Genomic DNA, 20,278 nt, shown 5'->3' with positions numbered 1-20,278 from the left:
TATTTCAATGCAAGGGGCCAAACAGGGAAGGCAGATGACATCAGGGCATGGTTAGGAACATGGGACTGGGATATCATAGCAATTACAGAAACATGGCTCAGGAATGGGCAGGACTGGCAGCTTAATGTTCCAGGATACAAATGCTACAGGAACGATAGAAAGGGAGGCAAGAGAGGAGGGAGAGTGGTTTTTTTGATAAGGAATAGCATTACAGTTGTGCTGAGGGAGGATATTCCTGGAATTACATCCAGGGAAGTTATTTGGGTGGAACAGAGAAAAAAGAAAGGGATGATAACCTTATTGGGATTGTATTATAGACTCCCTAACAGTCAGAGGGAAATTGAGAAACAAACTTGAGGAGATCTCAGCTATCTGTAAGAATAATAGGGTAGTTATGGTAGGGGATTTTAACTTTCCAAACATCGACTGGGACTGCCATAGTGTTAAGGGTTTAGATGGAGAGGAATTTGTTAAGTGTGTACAAGACAATTTTTTGATTCAGTATATGGATGTACCTACTAGAAATGGTGTAAAACTTGACCTACTCTTGGGAAATAAGGCAGGGCAGGTGACTGAGGTGTCAGTGGGGGAGCACTTTGGGGCCAACGACCATAATTCTATTAGATTTAAAATAGTGATGAAAAAGGACAGACCGGACCTAAATGTTGAAGTTCTAAATTGGAGAAAGGCCAATTTTGACGGTATTACTTTCGAAAGCTGATTGGGGGCAGATATTCGCAGGTAAAGGTTCGGCTGGAAAATGGGAAGCCTTCAGAAGTGAGATAATGAGAATCCAGAGAAAGTATATTCCTGTCGGGGTGAAAGGGAAGGCTGGTAGGTATAGGGAATGCTGGATGACCAAAGAAAAAGAAGGAAGCATATGTCAGGTATAGACCGGATAGATCGAGTGAATCCTTAGAAGAGTATAAAGGAAGTAGGAGTATACTTAAGAGGGAAATCAGGAGGGCAAAAAGGGGACATGAGATAGCTTTGGCAAATAGAATTAAGGAGAATCCAAAGAGTTTTAACAAATGCATTAAGGACAAAAGGGTAACTAGGGAGAGAATAGGGCCCCTCAAAGATCAGCAAGGCGGCCTTTGTGTGGAGCCACAGAAAATGGGGGAGATACTAAATGAGTATTTTGCATCAGTATTTACTGTGGAAAAGGATATGGACAATATAGACTGTAGGGAAATAGATGGTGACACCTTGCAAAATGTTCATATTACAAAGGAGAAAATGCTAGACGTCTTGAAACAGGTAAAGGTGGATAAATCTCCAGGACCTGATCAGGTATATCCTAGAACTCTGTGGGAAGCTAGAGAAGTGATTGTTGTGCCTCTTGCTGAGATATTTGTATCATTGATAGTCACAGGTGAGGTGCCGGAAGACTGGAAGTTGGCTAACGTAGTGCCTCTGTTTAAGAAGGATGGTAAGGACAAGCCAGGGAACTATAGACCAGTGAGCCTGACATCGGTGGTGGGCAAGTTGTTGGAGAGAATCTTGAGGGACAGGATGGATATGTATTTGGAAAGGCAAGGACTGATTAGGGATAGTCAACATGGCTTTGTGCGTGGGAAATTATGTCTCACAAACTTGATTGGGTTTTTTGAGGAAGTAACAAAGAGGATTGATGAGGGCAGAGTGGTAGGTGTGATCTATATGGACTTCAGTAAGGCGTTCAACAAGGTTCCCCATGGGAGACTGATTAGCAAGGTTAGATCTCATGGAATACAGGGAGAACTAGCCATTTGGATACAGAACTGGCTGAAAGGTAGAAGACAGAGGGCGGTGGTGGAGGGTTGTTTTTCAGACTGGAGGCCTGTGACCAGCGGAGTGCCACAACGATTGGTGCTGGGCCCTCTACTTTTTGTCATTTACATAAATGATTTGGATGTGAGCATAAGAGGTACAGTAAGTAAGTTTGCAGATGACACCAAAATTGGAGGTGATGTGGACAGTGAAGAGGGTTACCTCAGATTACAACAGGATCTGGACCAGATGGGCCAATGGGCTGAGAAGTAGCAGATGGAGTTTAATTCAGATAAATGCGAGGTGCTGCATTTTGGGAAAGCAAACCTTAGCAGGACTTATACACTTAATGGTAAGGTCCTAAAGAGTATTGCTGAACAAAGAGACCTTGGAGTGCTGGTTCATAGCTCCTTGAAAATAGAATCGCAGGTAGATAGGATAGTGAAGGAGGCATTTGATCTGCTTTCCTTTATTGATCAGAGTATTGAGTACAGGAGTTGGGAGGTCATGTTGCGGCTGTACAGGACATTGGTTAGGCCACTGTTGGAATATTGCATGCAATTCTGGTCTCCTTCCTATCGGAAACATGTTGTGAAATTTGAAAGGGTGCAGAACAGATTTACAAGGATGTTGTCAGGGTTGGAGGATTTGAGCTATAGGGAGAGGCTGAACAAGCTAGGGCTGTTTTCCCTGAAGCGTCGGAGGCTGCGGGGTGACCTTATAGAGGTTTACAAAATTATGAGGGGCATGGATAGGGTAAATAGGCAAAGTCTTTTCCCTGGGGTTGGGGAGTCCAGAACTAGAGGGCATAGGTTTAGGGTGAGAGGGGAAAGATATAAAAGAGACCTAAGGGGCAACTTTTTCATACAGAGGGTGGTACGTGTGTGGAATGAGCTGCGAGAGGATGTGGTGGAGGCTGGTGCAATTGCAACATTTAAGAGGCATTTGGATGGGTATATGAATAGGAAGGGTTTGGAGGGATATTGGCCGGGTGCTGTCAGGTGGGACTAGATTGGGTTGGGATATCTGGTCGGCATGGACGGGTTGGACCGAAGGGTCTGTTTCTGTGCTATACATCTCTATGACTCTATGTACTCGAAGAGATTTAAATTGGAGGGATTTGAGGGTGGTGGGGTTAGGGGAGACGGTGGGGGTGAGGGGAGGGACTGGTAGGGGTGGTAGGGCCCTAGTAATGGTCGACCCCGCCCTTTTATAGGTGGCACACGCCCCAGAGGGGAGTGAGCTTTGGCCGGAACTAATGAATTTCCAGTGAGTGTTGACAGAAGAACTAGGGTCAATGACAGTTTGCAGGTGTGAGGGTCCTTTGGGAGGAGGACTTGTGTTCCCTTTAAGACCACAAGAGGAATTCTCCTCCCTAGTTACGTCGTCCATTGAAATTGAAAATGAGGAGGTTCCCAGGAGGAATTGAAGAGGAAACCACAAGACTACGAGGTGTGGAGAAGAGGGCCGAGATTAGCTGAGGGTGAAGCAGTGGGGGCCCAGACTAAATTTGATAGCTCTTTCAAAGATGCAGCGGGGATTGATGGGCTGAATGTCGTTAATAAGATTTTCTGCGCTGACCTCCTCCTTTCTGCACTGCTTGTGGTCAACATCCTTTTGTGTGTCTCATTGCAGGAGCACCAGTTCCGTATTGATTTCAACCAGATTGAGGACGGCAAAGGGAGAAGCCCTTACGATGCCAAGCATCTGTCAACCTCCATTCTGATTGGTGAGTCATCATAACAGTGTTGGGAGCTTCATGATAGTCTGGGGATCTTCTGGGGATGGAAGTGGCAGGCAGCCGAGGATTATAAACGGGAAGAGGTTGGAGCTGTAAATCCGATGGCATTGTTGCTCGAACTGCACACACAACTCCAGTTATGACCCAACCAGTGTTCAATACAGTCCCAACTATAATTTCCTTTCTCTTGTATTCTCTGCCTCAGCTAGTATCCCATATGCCTTCTTACCCACCTCATCTACCTTCAGGGATCTGTTGGATCTGCACAGTGAGCTCCGATCTTTAGTATATCCAGGCTCCTACCATTCATGGTGTCATCTCCTCTCGACAAATGAATCACCTCACGCTCTTCCAAATTGAATTCCGTCTGTCACTACTCGAACAGAGAGAGGCTGAATTGTCTGGGGCTGTTTTCCCTGGAGCGTCGGAGGCTGAGGGGTGACCTTATAGAGGTTTACAAAATTATGAGGGGTATGGATAGGATAAACAGACAAAGTCTTTTCTCTGGGGTCAGGGAGTGCAGAACTAGGGGGCATAAGTTTGGGGTGCGCGGGGTAAGATATAAAAGAGACCGAAGGGGCAACTTTTTCACACAGAGGGTGGTATGTGTATGGAATGAGCTGCCAGAGGAAGTGGTGGAAGCTGGAACATTTAAAAGGCATTTGGATGGGTATATGAATAGGAAGGGTTTGGAGGGATATGGGCCAAGTGCTGGCAGGTGGGACTAGATTGGGTTGGGATATCTGGTTGGTGTGGGCAAGTTGGATCAAAGGGTTTGTTTCCATGGTGTACATTTCTATGACCCTATGGATGGCCCACTCTAGTTTCCTACTCTCCACATTTCTGTCTTTCAGGCGAAGAGCTGTACTCGGGGGTTGCCACTGACCTGATGGGCCGTGATTTCACCATCTTCCGGAGCCTTGGGCATCGCCACTCCATCAGGACAGAGCAGCACGACTCACGCTGGCTCAACGGTGAGTGCCACCCGCCCTCCAATCCCAGGCTGTACACCCAACTCCTTCACTGCTCCAAGTAAAGGCAAAGTCCTGCAGATCCGAAATAGAAACAGAAAGTGTTGGAGAAAATCGACAGGTCTGTGAGCATCTGTGGAGAGAGAAGTTGATTGAACATTTATGGGGCGGGGGGCGCGGAGGGAGGCAGTGGTCTAGTGGTGTTATCACTGGATTGTTAATCCAATAGGGGGTCTAGATTAGAATGGTGCTGGAAAAGCACAGCTGGTCAGGCAGCATCCGAGGAGCAGGAAAATCGATGTTTCGGGCAAAAGCCCTTCAGCCCTTCCTGATTAAGGGCTTTTGCCCGAAATGTCGATTTTCCTGCTCCTCGGATGCTGCCTGACCTGCTGTGCTTTTCCAGCACCACTCTAATCTGGACTCTGGTTTCCAGCATCTGCAGTCCTTGTTTTTACCTTGTTAATCCAATAACTCAGGTAATGTTCTGGTGACCTGGGTTCAAATCCCACCAGGGCAGATGGTGGAATTTGAATTCAATAAAAATCTGCAATTAATAGTCTAATGATGACCATGAATCCATTTATCTGACCCCTTTAGGGAAGGAAGGTGCCACCCTTACCTGGTCTGGCCTACATGTGACTCCAGACTCACAGCAATCTGGTTGACTCTCAGCAGCTCCCTGGGCTATTAGGGATGGGCAATAAATGCTGACCTAGCCAATGGTGTCCTCATCCCATGAATAATTGGGAAAACAATCTATGGGGAGGTAAACTGACTGAATGTTTCAAGTCTGATCTGATTTGATTCTTCTCCAGAACTTGCAGACCATCACATAAAGAGCAATCCAATCCCACGGTTGGTTCTAATCCTTGCATTCGGGGACCATGTGAATAGCCATCACTGCTGGCTGCTTTAGCCAGGCAATTACTGATAGGAAGCTCCATCAATGATGCCCATTTCCTATGAAAATATATTTTAAAAATGGGTGGCTCAGTGGTTCGCACTGTAATCTCACAACGCCAGGGACCTGGGTTCGATTCTATCCTCGGGCGACTGTATGGAGTTTGCATATTCTCACCGCATCTGTGTGGGCTTCCTCCGGGTGCTCCGGTTTCCTCCCACAGTCCAAAGCTGTGCAAGTTAGGTGGATTGGCCATGCTAAATTGTCGGCAGTGTCCAGGGATGTGTAGGTGAGGTGAGTTAGCCATGGGAAATATGGGGTTACAGAGATGGGGTGGGGAGTCGGTGAGTCTGGGTGTTATGCCATCTGGAAGGTTGGGCTGAATGGCTTTGATCTGCAATGCAGGGACTCCCTGAATCTTGAAGGAAGCCACTCACTCCATCAAGTCTATGCTCGCTCACTAGTAAATGTCTTTCCTCTCACTCTGCAAGTTTATTTGGCTCAATTTCCTTCACTACCTCATCCACTATCCTCATATGTCTCATGCATTACTCCTGTTGCACTCTCTCTGTGTATAGTGTTTTGTGGCACATCACTGTGATGTGAAAGTGCAAGATTTAAAGGGGCACTGTCACTGTTTTGTGAATGTGTAAGATTTAAAGGGGCACTATCTGAGAGCTGGCTAGCAGAGGGAGTGTGTCAAGAAGAGCTGGATAATATCCTCAATGGAAAGTTTGGCCACAGCCCTGGCCAGCAGCTTTTGTTGTTTGAATGGAATTGAAATAGAAGGAGACACCGAGGAGGATGAGGGTAAGAGTGACACTGAGAATTATAGAAGGTGATAGACCAAGGAAAGGGAAAGCAAAGGCAATAGAGAGAAAGATAATGGCTGAGAAGGTTGAGAGGGAGAGGAGGGTATAGGGAGGGGAGAGAGAGACAAGAAAGGCAGCAGAGAGGAACAGAGAAAGAAAGAAAGCCTAAAAAGCTGAGTTGGAAGGCACAGAGGAATCAGAGAGATAGAGCTTGAGGACAGAATATTTAAAATCAAACTGGTGCAGAGGGAACTGGAAAGAGACATGAGTAACAGGAGTGAGAGGAAAAGAGATAGGGAGGAAGTGGAGGTAAAGGGAGAGCAGGATTTTCCTCTGGACTCCAATTTGTTGTTGTTTTATGCCACCATCAGGTTGTTTATTGTATAACATGTTCTACACTTTTGTCATGAACCAGTTGGAAGCAAAGTAGATTAGATTAGATTACATTACAGTGTGGAAACAGGCCCTTCGGCCCAACAAGTCCACACCGACCCGCCGAAGCGCAACCCACCCATACCCCTACATTGACCCCTTACCTAACACTACCGGCAATTTAGCATGGCCAATTCACCTGACCTGCACATCTTTGGACTGTGGGAGGAAACCGGAGCACCCGGAGGAAACCCACGCAGACACGGGGAGAACGTGCAAACTCCACACAGTCAGTCGCCTGAGGCGGGAGTTGAACCCGGGTCTCTGGCGCTGTGAGGCAGCAGTGCTAACCACTGCACCACCGTGCTGCCATTTGAGTGAGATTTAGATTCTTCATTTTGCATCATGGTTCAGGATGGATTTTGTTTTCAATAAACCAGAGCACTATCTCCATGGTCTCCTCCATCACTTCTCATTGCCAACATTAACAGACTGGGCCAGTCTACAGCGCAAGCTAGAAATTGTCGGCACCTTGGCCCTCATATGCACCTCTGCTTCTTCCAACAACCCCTTCCCAGTTTTGAACTCCTGTTTCTCTGCGCAGATCCCAAGTTTGTGGGCTCCTTCTGGATCCCGGAGAGCGACAACCCAGACGATGACAAAATCTACTTCTTCTTCCGAGAGATGGCTGTCGAGGGGCAGAATCTGGGCAAGTCCACCTTCTCGCGAGTGGGCCAACTGTGTCGGGTGCGTAAGGAGTGTACGGTAATGGCGCTGGGAGGCGTAACCTCTGTTCAACAAAGCACACGTAGTGTCGTGAGGGTGCAGAGGATCCCAGGCATGGGCCAGTGGCTCTCTTTGTGTTTGAGTCATAGAGTCATAGAGATGTAGAGCACGGAAACAGACCCTTCGGTCCAACCTGTCCATGCCGACCAGATATCCCAACCCCATCTAGTCTCACCTGCCAGCACCCATCCCATATCCCTCCAAACCCTTTCCATTCATATACACATTCAAATGCTTTTTAAATGTTGCAATTGTACCAGCCTCCACCACTTCCTCTGGCAGCTCATTCCATACACCTACCACCTATTTCAATTCCATTCAAACAACAAAAGCTGCTGGCCAGGGCTGTGGCCAAACTTTCCATTGAGGATATTATCCAGCTCTTCTTGACACACTCCCTCTGCTAGCCCGCTCTCAGATAGTGACCCTTTAAATCTTACACATTCACATAACAGTGACAGTGCCCCTTTAAATTTTGCAAAACTTGCCCCTTAGGTCTCTTTTATATCTTTCCCCTCTCACCCTAAACCTATTCCTTCTAGTTCTGGACTCCATAACCCCAGGGAAAGGACTTTGTCTATTTATCCTATCCATGCTTCTCATAATTTTGGAAACCTCAATAAAGTCACCCCTCAGTCTCCGACGCTCCAGGGAAACAGCCCCAGCCTGTTCTGCATCTCCCTGTAGCTCAAATTCTCCAACCCTGGCAACATCCTTGTAAATTTTTTCTGAACCCTTTCAAGTTTCACAACATCTTTCCAGTAGGAAGGAGACCAGAATTGCATGCAATATTCCAGCAGTGGCCTAACATCTCTGCGTACATCGACACGGTCCTGTCCCCCTTCGTCCAAGTACACCCCGCCTACGTTCGGGACACCACCCACGCCCTCCACCTCCTCCATGATTTTCGCTTCCTCGGCCCCCAATGCCTTATCTTCACCATGGACATCCAGTCCCTGTACACCTCCATCCCCCATCACGAAGGACTCAAAGCCCTCCGCTTCTTCCTTTCCCGCCGTACCAACCAGTATCCTTCCACTGACACCCTCCTTCAACTGACTGAATTGGTCCTCACTCTGAACAACTTCTCTTTCCAATCCTCCCACTTCCTCCAAACCAAAGGGCACCCGCATGGGCCCCAGCTATGTCTGCCTCTTTGTAGGATATGTGAAACAGTCCATCTTCCGCAGCTACACTGGCACCACCCCCCACCTTTTCCTCCGCTACATTGATAGCTGTATCGGCGCTACCTCGTGCTCCCACAAGGAGGTTGAACAGTTCATCCACTTTACTGACACCTTCCACCCCGACCTCAAATTTACCTGGACCGTCTCAGACTCCTCCCTCCCCTTCCTAGACCTCTCCATTTCTATCTCGGGCAACCGACTCAACACGGACATTCACTGTAAACTGACCGACTCCCACAGCTGCCTAGATTACACCTCCTCCCACCCTGCCCCCTGTAAAAACGCCATCCCATATTCCCAATTCCTTCTCCTCCGCCACATCTGCTCCCAGGAGGACCAATTCCAATACCGAACAACCCAGATGGCCTTCTTCTTCAAAGACTGCAATTTCCCCCCAGACGTGATTGACGATGCTCTCCACCAAACACCTTCTTCACTATCCTATCTACCTGCAATTCTACTTTCAAGGAGCTTTGAACCTGCACTCCAAGGTCACTTTGTTCAGCAACACTCCCAAGGACCTTATCATTAAGTGTATAAGTCCTGCTTTCCCAAAATGCAGCACCTCGCATTTATCTGAATTAAACTCCATCTGCCACTTCTCAGCCCATTGGCCCATCTGATCGAGATCCTGTTTTAATCTGAGGTAACCTTCTTTGCTATCCACAAGCCTCCAATTTTGGTGTCATCTGCAAACTTACTAACTGTACCTCTTATGCTCGTATCCAAATCATTTATGTAAATGACAAAAAGTAGAGGACCCAGCACCAATCCTTGCGGCACTCCACTGGTCACAGGCCTCCAGTCTGAAAAACAACCCTCCACCACCACCCTCTGTCTTCTACCTTTCAGCCGGTTCTGTATCCAAATGGGGGATCACGACAGTGATGCTGCATTAGATGGATGAAGCTTGAGATTTGTGGTTGTGTTCAACTGGAACAGGAGACTTGTGAGAAATATTAAGACACATCATATTGGCTGTTAAATAGACGTGCGGCTGTACAGGCACAAACCTGACAAAAGGATATTAGGAGGCCTTTTGTTGCTCTTTGTCATTGACCTTCAGGAGTTGGCGATAAGCCTCCATCTTGAACTGTTAAAGTCCTTGTCTGTGGAAATCTCCTCCCCAGGGAACAGTGGAGGCAGAAGCTTTGAATTTTTTTTTAGTTGAGGTAGATAGATAATTGACCAGCAAAGGACTCGGAGAGGCTTCAGTGAGGATTGTGGAGTTTAGACCACAAATAGATCAGCTATGGAGAGGCAGAGCAGTGTTGAAGGGGTGACTGGCCTCCTCTTCCAAATTTGTATGTTGTATGAGGTGTAGATAAATGCACATAGGAGCAAGAGTAGGCCATTCGGCCCCTCAAGCCTGTTCCACCATTCAGTGAGATCATGGCTGATCTGTGGCCTAGCTCCATACACCTGCCTTTGGCTCATATCCTTCAAATCACTTGCTTAACAAAAAAAGCTATCTCAGATTTAAAGTTAACAACTGATTTAGTATCATTCATAAGCATCTCTATTCTTCCTTGTGATGGCTCAGTGATTAGCACTGCTGCCTCACAGTATCAGGGACCCGGGTTTGACTCCACCCTCGAGTGACTGTCTGTGTGGAGTTTCCAAATTCTCCCCGGGTCTGTGTGGGATTCCTTCGGGGCTCCGATTTCCTCCCACAGTCCAAAGATGTGCATACTAGGGTGTATTGGCCATGCTAAATTGTCTATGCTGTGCAGGTTAGGTGGATAAGCCATGAGAAATGTGGTGATTGGGTGAGGGGTGTATATCTGAATGGAATTTCCTTAAGAGGGTTGGTGCAGACTCAATGGGCTGTAGAGATTCTATGATTCCTCAAAATCATATTTTAGGATTTTTATATCCAGTTAGGCGAACCAATGTGGCTTTGAGTTTGCATTTCATCAAAAAACATTGAGGACAATGCCTCAGCTTGTGTCAGACAGGGGTACCAATCTTCAGTGCTCATTTGCAGTCCTGTGTGAAATCAACTGGCCCTGCACTGACCAAATTTTAACTTGGGACAAATGCTGTATCCTGGAATTGCTGAGCTAAATACTGCACTTACCAACTGAGTCACCAGGTGGGGCCCTTAACACTGGCCGGTGTGCTAGCGGCCAGATACCTACACCAGGGAGAGGAGAGCTCTCCACACCTACTCAGCTGGAACTTTTTGCACACTTTCAATGCAAGCTTGGTATAAGCCACCTCTTTTCCCAAGAAAATCAGTGAATAGCTGCAGGTCAGAAGCATCTGAAGACTGTGTTTTTGCTTTTTATGTGTGTTTTTGCCGTGTGTGTTTTCATCATGCTTGTTTTACTCTGTGTTTTTGTTATGCACAGGTGTGTGTATGTTTATCTTGTCTGTGTGTGCTTTTGTTATATGTGGGTGTGTATATGTTTTTGTCATGTGTGGGTCTGTGTATATTTTTGTGTGTTTTTGTCATGTGTGGGTCTGTGTATGTTTTTGTGTGTTTTTGTCATGTGTGGGTCTGTGTATATTTTTGTCGTGTGTTTTTTTTTGTCATGGCTGTGTGTGCGTTTTCATGGGTGAATGTTTGTCACGTGCAGGTGCGTGTTTGTCGTGTGCACATGTGCATTTTTGTCGCGCGCATGGGTGTGTGTTGGTCGTGAGTGTGTGTGGTCAAGTACGCAGTCAGGAACCACAGCCAGAGGGTAATAAGACAATGGCGAGGCCAGGAATTTTTTTCCCATCTCACTCGCACTGACCCACCTACTGTGGGCACAAGCTCAGATGCGTAATCACCATCAGTCCAGGGCAGTGTGATGGAGGAGGCAGGGCTGTGACACATTGAGTCTCTGCCTAGCCAAGCCAAGAGTGAAGATTTCCCCTCTTCTCTCCTACGACAGCAACATTTAGTCAGACATATGAACAGGCAGGGGATAGAGGAATGTGTACCACGTATAGGCAGATGGGATTAGATTAGTATGCAGGATGGTCAGCACATACATGGTGGACTCAAGGGGTTGTTCCTGTGCTGTACAGCTCTGTGTTGTGTTTGGAACTTTAACTTCACTGTGGGGCTTCTCCATTTCATTAGGACCTCCCAGATAATGAAAACACCTCCTGAGGCTGTCAGACAGGGCTCAGTCAGTGAAACACCCATCTATAAGTAACCAGCTACTGTGTACAAGCATAGATTTCAACTCTGACACTGCAGTGCAGCACTAAAGGAGCACTGCTCTGTTGGAGATGCAATGTTTTCAGATTAACCGGTAAACCCAAGCCTTCTTTACCTGCTTGGATGGTTGTAATAGAACAAATATATCAAAGAAATTCAGCAGCCGATGAACTGACCAACGTTTATCCCACAACCGCAGCATTCAAGAAACACCTGGAAATACATAAATACAAAGGGGATAGAGGAATGCGGATCCTGTTAGTGAAGACAGGTATTAGTATAGAAGGGAAAAATGTGTCAGCGCAGGCTTGGAGGGTCGAAGGGCCTGTTCCTGTTCTGTGTTGTTCTTTGTAATTAACAGCAGAAAGCCAGATACATTTGTATGATATCATGTTTGTATTTGTGAGAGTTTGCTGTGTGAAAATTGACGACCCTGTTTCCTGCATTATAACGGTGACTACACCAGCGAAGCACTTGATTTACTTTAAATGTGATTTGAGACGCCCTCTGGTCATGTGAAAAGCGTGACATAAATGGTTGCCTTTTTCTTTCACAAAGAGAGGACAGTGTGAATATTACAGAAGGCAAAGAGATCAACATGTAAGTTATGAATAGAGTACTCCATGGGGAATGGAAAATTTTAATTGTCTATTAATCTTTGGACTGGATACAAAAGTATTGCAGAAGGGCGCTTGAAGATCAGTGATAGTATGACTGGACAGAGGAGATTAATATCTGTTTATAGACAGTTTGGTTTATTCAACATCAGATACTGAACGTGTCAAGAAAACAATTTTCTAAAGCAGTTTAACTCACAGGAACTCGATTTAACGATCACACACCATGTTTTTATTATTAAAGCAAAATAATATGCATGCTGGAGATATGAACTATAAACAGAAACATAGCAATGTTGAAATGTAGAAGGTAGGATCAGGAGGAGGCCATTTGGCCCTTCGAGCCTGCTCCCCCATTCATCACGATCATGGCTGATCATCCAACTCAATAGCCTAAACCTGCTTTCTCCCCTTAAACTTTGATCCCATAGACCCCAAATACAACATCTAGTCACCTCTTCAATACATTCAGTGTTTTGGCATCAACTACTTCCTGTTGTAACAAATTCCATAGGCTCACCACTTTCGGGTGAAGAAATGTCACCTTATCTCTGTCCTAAATGGTCTATCCCAAATCCTCAGACTGTGCCCCCTGGCTCTGGATGTACCCACCATCAGGAACATGCTCCTTGCATCTACCCTGTCTAATCCTGTTAGAATTTATAAGTCTCGATGAGATTCCCACCCCCACTCATCTGAACTCTAGCAAAAACAGTCCTAATCTCTCCTCATACATTGCCATGTGGCTGAGAGTCATATGTAGGCCAGATCAGGTGAGGAAGGCAAATTTTCTTCCCTAAAGGACATTAATGAGCCAGATGCGTTCATTTACTGACATTTGATTCATGCTCATTATTAGACTCTTAATCCCAGATTTTTGTTGAATTCAAATTCCACCATCTGTCTTGGCAGGATTTGAACCGAGAATGTTGCCTGTGTCTCTGGATTAACAGTCCAGATAATGTCACTAGGCCATTGCCTTCTCTGTAGTGATTAACATCAGTACCAGTTTGTAAAGCTACATTTCTGACAGGCAGCTCAAAGCCATCATTACAGTTGAGTTCTAACTGAACCCACTTCATCATTGCCACTTAGTGTGAAGAGCTCTATTTGGGGAGTCAGATACCAGACCTTCCCATTTCTAGATAATCAGACACAGGACATACCCTGGGAGATGTGCACCTTGACATGTGGAATTCCAAAGGTGCTGACTCAGCAGGAAATGCCTGGGAAGTTGAGACTTCTGTCGAGAAGTTACACAACATCTGAAATCCTCTGAAAAAATTCCCAACTATGAGTTAGACTCAAATGACTTTGAAGGATTATGACTGTTCTATATTGGACAGTTACTAGGTCCCAGTCAGAACTAAAGAACATATGAACGCATGGTTGCACCCCAACAGGGTGGGTTTATTCTGTAGCTGTGTAGCCTGTGAAAGCACAGCCTGAACAAGCCTGCAAACCTGGCTGGTGACTCACCTGTACTCACCTGACTCCAGCATAACATACACAGCTATAATATGTAACACTTACTTACTTACAAGTTATCTAGGGAACCATTAGAGGAATTAAAACTTGCTCTAACTCCTGAGTAACTATAAAGCTGTTCCCACAAACACTCAAACTGACTCACCCCCACAATTATTCATGCTGGCCCCCTCTAATATACGCCTGATCCACTCCCCACACTCCCACCCAGATCAGGTGCAAGTCCCCAGTCACCATAACCCCCTCTTGCTGGAAGTTGCCTGGATGATGCTAGACCTAAGATTTTTTCATCTATTTTCAGAACGATCACGGAGGTTTGAGAAGCCTGGTGAACAAATGGACCACGTTCCTGAAGGCCCGGCTAATCTGCTCGGTCCCAGGAAGTGAAGGGATTGACACTCATTTTGATGAGATCAGTGAGTAGCTTTGGGTGTTGGGTGAACATAGTGTTTTTCTCTCTATCAACCCAGCTAGACAGCAACAGTGTATACAATGCCTAATAAACATTGTGCCTTGCAGAGGATTTAAGGGGAAGAATTCAGTCCCCAGAGGGTAGACGTACCTCCAGGTCATTGGTCTATAAGAAAGGAAGGCTTCATCATTGATACATCACTATTTACAACTGTAGGAAGCCCCAAAATGGTTCGCAGGCCAGGAATATTGTGTCAATTGATTTGCATGCAATAAATCTCAATAAAAGTATGAAACGTTAAGATGATAAAAAATAAAAATACAAGTGTTTCTCGATCGTCTGGAATGGAGGTTGTGGAACTATAGACCCTTCAGGCTGTTGGTTGCTCTGATATACATAAATAATATCATTATCACATTATTATTTGTTGTTATTATTATTTAAGTCTGAGATTTCTCCCGTTCACTGCTCGACCTCCCCTGGGACTGGACTAGACTCCAGATGCAACAGCTACATTTCCCTGATGTGGTCCATATTTTAAGCTGTCAATCTGATTAGCCAATTTTTCTGGGTTATGGGTGAGAGCTATCATGGCTCAGGACCTGTCCAGGCCTTATCTACTCCGATGCTTAGATTTTAGATTGTCTACAGTGTGGAAACAGGCCCTTCAGCCCAAGTCCACTCCAACCCTCTGAAGAGTAACCCACTCAGATCCATTCCCCTACCACTAATGCACCTAACACTATGGGCAATTTAGCATGGCCAATTCACCTGACCTGCACATCATTGGATTGTGGGAGGAAACCGGAGCACCCAGAGGAAACTCACACAGATATGGTGAGAACGTGCAAACACCACACAGTCGCACGAGGTGGGAATCGAACCCGGGTTCCTGGCGCTGTGCGGCAGCAGTGCTAACCACTGAGCCGCTGTGCTGCCCTGTGCTTTGATTTTTGTCATGAAGTTTGAGGTTTTTTAAATATAGAAAGCTGACAGAAATTAAGAGCGGGAGTAGGGCTGTTCAGCTTTTCTCCTTCACTTGTGACTAATCTGTCACAACAATCTCCCTTAACATTCAAGGAAGTGGGGCCTGTTGCTGGATAGTGAGACGTGTCGACTTGGTGTAGTATTTGCTGGGCCAAAGGGCCTCCTCTGTGCAGTATGATTAGGTGCTAACTCTACTCAACCCCAGCAGCTCCATATTTCAGATACCCTTGTGGAAATATATTGAGCTTCATTTTGGATGCTTTCGTTGTTCCAGAGCTGGGAGGTGAGCCAATTCCACATTCATAACACCCATCGAGTGCTTTTTAATTCACTCACGGGATAAGGGCATTGCTGGCTAGACCAGCATTTATTGCCCATTTCCAGTTGCCCAGAGAGCAGTTAAGAGTCAACCCTATTGCTCTGGGTTTCAGTCACATGTAGGCCAGACCAGTTAAGGATGACAACTTCCTTCCCTAAAGAACGTTAGTGAACCAGATGAGTTTTTCCAACAATCAACAACGGATTCATTGTCATCGGTGTCTGCTGTGGTGGGATTTGAACCAGGGTCCCCAGAACATTAGCTGAGTTTCTGGATTAATCAGTCTAGCGATAATACCACTAGACAATTACCTCCCCAATGTGTGTGTATTCTTTTATTCATACATATGCTGAAGGAGTCACTGTTTGGGATTTCCTACCCCGATTTCACTCCTAAACAGCCTGGGGCTAAAACAGATGAGACTTTCTCTGGAACTTTCAAACTGAAATTATTGGATGTTATCTGGGAACGCTAACTTCAATGAAACAAAAACAGAAATTGTTGAAAAAACTCAGCAGGTCTGGTTGCATCTGTGCAGAGAAATCAGAGTTAATGTTTTGGGTCCAGTGACCCTTCCTGAGAACTCCTGATTCTAATGAATAAGATTGTGATGAAGACATGAGCTAATGACTTACTTCCAAACCAGTTCGCATTGGCTATGGAATACATGCATCTACAGCTGGTAGAGTAATGATTGTTAGAGTTGTTAAATACCAGGGGCTAAATGTTGGTTATTCAAGGTTCTGGCATGTACTTGTTCGGCTTGTATTGACGCTCTAGCAATACATTTGTATATACTTTTTAGTCTACCTCTTCATACATGGTACAGAACTCAGTAGGACTTGAATCCATTCCTCCTGTCTTAAAGATAGGGACACTACCATAATGACACAGGAGCTCTTCTGCCTGTATACACCCAGTGAAGCACTCACTTAATTATCCTTTAATAACCATACCATCATCTGTTTCCTATATTCCATTTGGTCTGCGGGATCACTGTCAGACCCTACTAGATGATAACAAAAATGAGTGAAGCTTTGTTTTTCTTTATTTTGCACTAGGGGACGTCTTCTTCCTTCAGACTAGAGATCGCAGGAACCCTTTGGTCTACACAGTCTTCAGTACATCAAGGTGAGAGTGCATGGAGTGGATTTACTGGCAACAGACTGGGCTAGGAACAAACTCTCTCTGCGGGGAAACTCCAGTTCAATTACTTGACAGATATTCATGACATGGATGAGATTCAAGTCCGAACGTAGTTCACAGTTGCCACGCTCTTCGTATTGTGAGGTGGGATTGTTGTTACCAACAGTGTTTTGCCTGTTCCTCATTGTCCCTTATGCTGAGTGACCACCTAGGCCACTTTAGAGGACAGTTAAGCGTCAATCACATGGCTGTTTGTATACCCATGTTTTTTTTTGTTGGGAGTGAATGTACACACTGCGGATGGGTGGCATGTTGCTTGCGTGTCATCCGCCATTTTCACCAGTTACAAAAATGTGCCTTTTCTGGCATTGCAGACCCAATGAATTTTGGGACCTTTACGAGTTTGGAAATTGGTTTTTAATTTCAGATTTACTTATTTTACTAGAATTGATACCAGGAGTGAAGGGTTTTAGAAAGGAAAGGAGAGTTGAAAGAAATCGGGCTAATTCTCATCAGAGCGGAGAAGATTAAGAGGTGACCTTATTGAGATGTTCAAAATTAAGAACACTTTTGACAGGGTAAAGAAGGATATTCTGTTTCCACTAGTTGGTATGGCAGTAACTAGGGGTCGCAATTTCAATACTGTCAGTGAGTTGAGGAGAAACCTCTTTTATTCAGAGTTGTTAGGATTTGGAATGCACTGCCAGGGAGAGTACTGGAGGTGGATCCCAGAGGAGGTTTCAAAGGAGAGCTGGATATATATTTGAAAGTGATGAATTTAGAGGACTACGGAGATAGGGCTGGAGAGTTAGACAAGATGGGTAGCTTTTTCATGGATGGGTACAGACATGATAGATTGAATGGCCTCCTATTTTGTAAAATTCTATAATTAATTCATGACATTGAAATTTGCCTGCTGTCCATTTCACCCTATTATTAGTCCAGGGATTTCTATTTCAGTGGTATAACCGGAATGGTGAATTTGCTACAAACACATCACCATGGAAACATACCCGAAACACTCATCACACAAGGGAGTGAGTACATGGTGTGCAACTGTCCATTCTAAGGCTGTGCTGCCCTCTTTATTGAGTGAGCAAATTCTGCAAGTCCAGTCAACTGTTATCCAGTGACCCTGATGTGTAGCCCATGGGAATGGGAATGTGACTGAGCTACACCATACCTTTCACATGAAAGATTTTCAGCTTAAACTGTTCAAAGTGAACAATCCAGACTGTGGTCCACACTTAACATCACTGAGGACCCGTGGGAGAAGCAGGTGGTCGATCCCTTTCCCCGAGTGGATTGTCAAAGCTGTTTGGCAGATCAAATGAACTTTCACCCTGCAGCCTGGCTGCCATTGCACCAGAACCTGTCTGCGTGCCTGGGGTCTCACCTCCCTCCTCATGTTAACTTTGAGGTGGCTGTGGTAAGGTAGGGACTGTTATCCATTTCATAGAGTCATAGAGATGTACAGCACGGAAATAGACCCTTCAGTCCAACTCATCCATGCCGACCAAATATCCTAACCCAATCTAGTCCCATTTGCCCGTGTCTTGGCTCATATCCCTCCAAACCCTTCCTATTCATATACCCATCCAGATGCCTTTTAAATGTTGCAATTGTACCAGCCTCCACCACTTCCTCTGGCAGCTCATTCCATACACGTACCACCCTTTGTGTGAAAACGTTACCCCTTAGGTGCCTTTTATATTTTTCTCCACTCACCCTAAACCTATGCCTTCAAGTTCTGGACTCCCCCACCCCAGGGAAAAGACCTTGTCTATTTATCCTGTCCATGCCCCTCATGATTTTATAAACCTCCATCAGGTCACCCCTTCGCCTCCTTTCAGCTTGTGGCTTTGCTGAGAATTCTGGAAAGGGACGTGGAAGTTCATCTCGAGCAGCACCGTGATGTAGGATTCTGGGGTTTACGGCCTGTTCCCAGGCATGGACACTGAGACAAACATCAACTTGGTGAAAGATCCTCTTTGGTTCTGCCCAAAACCTGATGGTCATCCAGCGCAAAGAACTGTTGATGACTGGGTGTTACAGACTGGCACATGCCAAGGTTCAGGGCTGCGTGTTGAAGGATGAATTAAAGTTTGGGTAGAAGCCTCAAAGACACAACCAAAAGCTCTGCACATTTTCTACATAACCTCCCTGCTCTTCTCATCTGTGCCAGAACTGATAAAGACCAGCATCCTGAATGTCCCCTTAACCACACTGTTAACCTGTCCTGCCATCCTCAATGGACAAGCACCGCAAGATCTGAACTTCATCCTGCCATTCATTAAGTACTCCCTTGTCCTGTTCCTTCTTCCAAAGAACATCACCTCATATTTATCAACAGTAAATTCCATCTGCCACCGATCTGACCAACCCTTCGTATAAAGAAACCCCTTGCACTGTGAATTAGAGAGTAAAGTAGAGAATTGACAGTGAGTGAATTTAAGGAAGAGTTTAACAGATGTTTATTTGGTGATGGGTTGAAGGATTGCAGGGAGAAGGCAGGAAAATGGGGGAGAGGAGGATATCAACCATAATCAAATGGTGGAGCAGACTTGATGGCCCGAATGGCCTAATTCTGCTCCTATATTTTAAGAACTTACAAGAAGATTTAACATGAAGTGTAAACGTACACTCTAACATAATTGGCCAGGGAGAATCTGATGTCTTTTATTAAACAAACCTGATCTGTTTTGCACTTGAAGCAAGTTTGACCTTTTACTGAATGTAACTTTGCAAATATATCTTTGGAGAAATAAAGCTGAAGGTGCAGGTTACAAAGTTCTCTTGGAGTTGCAGCTCAGTGTCTAAGTACTGAGCTTTAATGTCTGCGACTGACCCAACCTATGGGTCAAAGGGATACTGTAAAAGGTGTACACTCACATCAGGTAAAGAGCGCTTTTGGGTCATCACCCAACTCCTTCTCTATCAAAGTGGCTAAGGGTTCAGAGGAGGTGGGGGGTGGAGGGGGGTGGGGGTTAAGATGATTTGCCATGCATTTCCTAGAAAGAAAAGCTAAGCTTCTTATCCCTCAATGTCACTTCCATCTCCCCTCCCCCCCCCCCCCCCCCCCCCCCCCCCCCCCCCCCACCGACTCCCAACCCTCCCCTCTCCTGAGGCCCTTTACAAATGGTAAGGACATGGGGTGGGTTTTAATTTGTAATTTCTTTATTCATTGATGGGATGTGGGTTGAAATGTGAAACGGCCTTTTGTGCAGATTTAATGTGCTTCTCTTGTTCCTAACCACTCTTAAACTGTGCCATTTGTTTCAGCAATGTCTTCAGAGGTTCAGCTGTGTGTGTCTACAGCATGAACGACATTCGCAGAGCTTTCCTAGGACCCTTCGCCCACAAAGAGGGACCAAACTATCAGTGGGTACCATACCAAGGCAAAGTGCCGTATCCCCGGCCAGGAATGGTAGGACCCAGTTAAATGTAACATGAACAGAATCAACCAACTATCAGGCACACTGAATATAGCTGACCATGAACATCCAGTCCAAAGTTGTGCAAGTTTATTTGGTGTGTCGTTGTGATGCAGTTGGGCAAAGTCTAAGTTAGTTTGCCAGATTGTATCAAGCAAAGTGTCCCTTTGTTTGTTCCATGGGACTAAAGGCCATTCGG

At 45.6% G+C, this 20,278-nt stretch overlaps 1 protein-coding gene across 6 annotated transcripts in view; it reads left to right on the top strand.

Moving 5' to 3' along the window:
- The window catches only part of LOC140483603 (semaphorin-3A-like), a 413,310-nt gene that overhangs the window by 366,954 nt on the left and 26,078 nt on the right, over positions 1 to 20,278 (top strand). For all 6 annotated transcript variants that reach the window (XM_072581862.1, XM_072581860.1, XM_072581863.1 and 3 more), the window contains 6 exons: positions 3,388 to 3,481; positions 4,348 to 4,467; positions 7,154 to 7,296; positions 14,083 to 14,197; positions 16,561 to 16,630; positions 19,928 to 20,072. In XM_072581862.1, coding sequence (XP_072437963.1) covers positions 3,388 to 3,481; positions 4,348 to 4,467; positions 7,154 to 7,296; positions 14,083 to 14,197; positions 16,561 to 16,630; positions 19,928 to 20,072 — 687 coding nt within the window. The remainder of the gene's footprint in view (positions 1 to 3,387; positions 3,482 to 4,347; positions 4,468 to 7,153; positions 7,297 to 14,082; positions 14,198 to 16,560; positions 16,631 to 19,927; positions 20,073 to 20,278) is intronic.

This window comes from Chiloscyllium punctatum, chromosome 12 (genome assembly GCF_047496795.1).
Source record: "Chiloscyllium punctatum isolate Juve2018m chromosome 12, sChiPun1.3, whole genome shotgun sequence".
In the NCBI taxonomy this organism is placed as follows: domain Eukaryota; kingdom Metazoa; phylum Chordata; class Chondrichthyes; order Orectolobiformes; family Hemiscylliidae; genus Chiloscyllium; species Chiloscyllium punctatum.
Note: the sequence above shows the minus strand (reverse complement) of the source record. Positions and strands in the feature narration are given on the sequence as shown.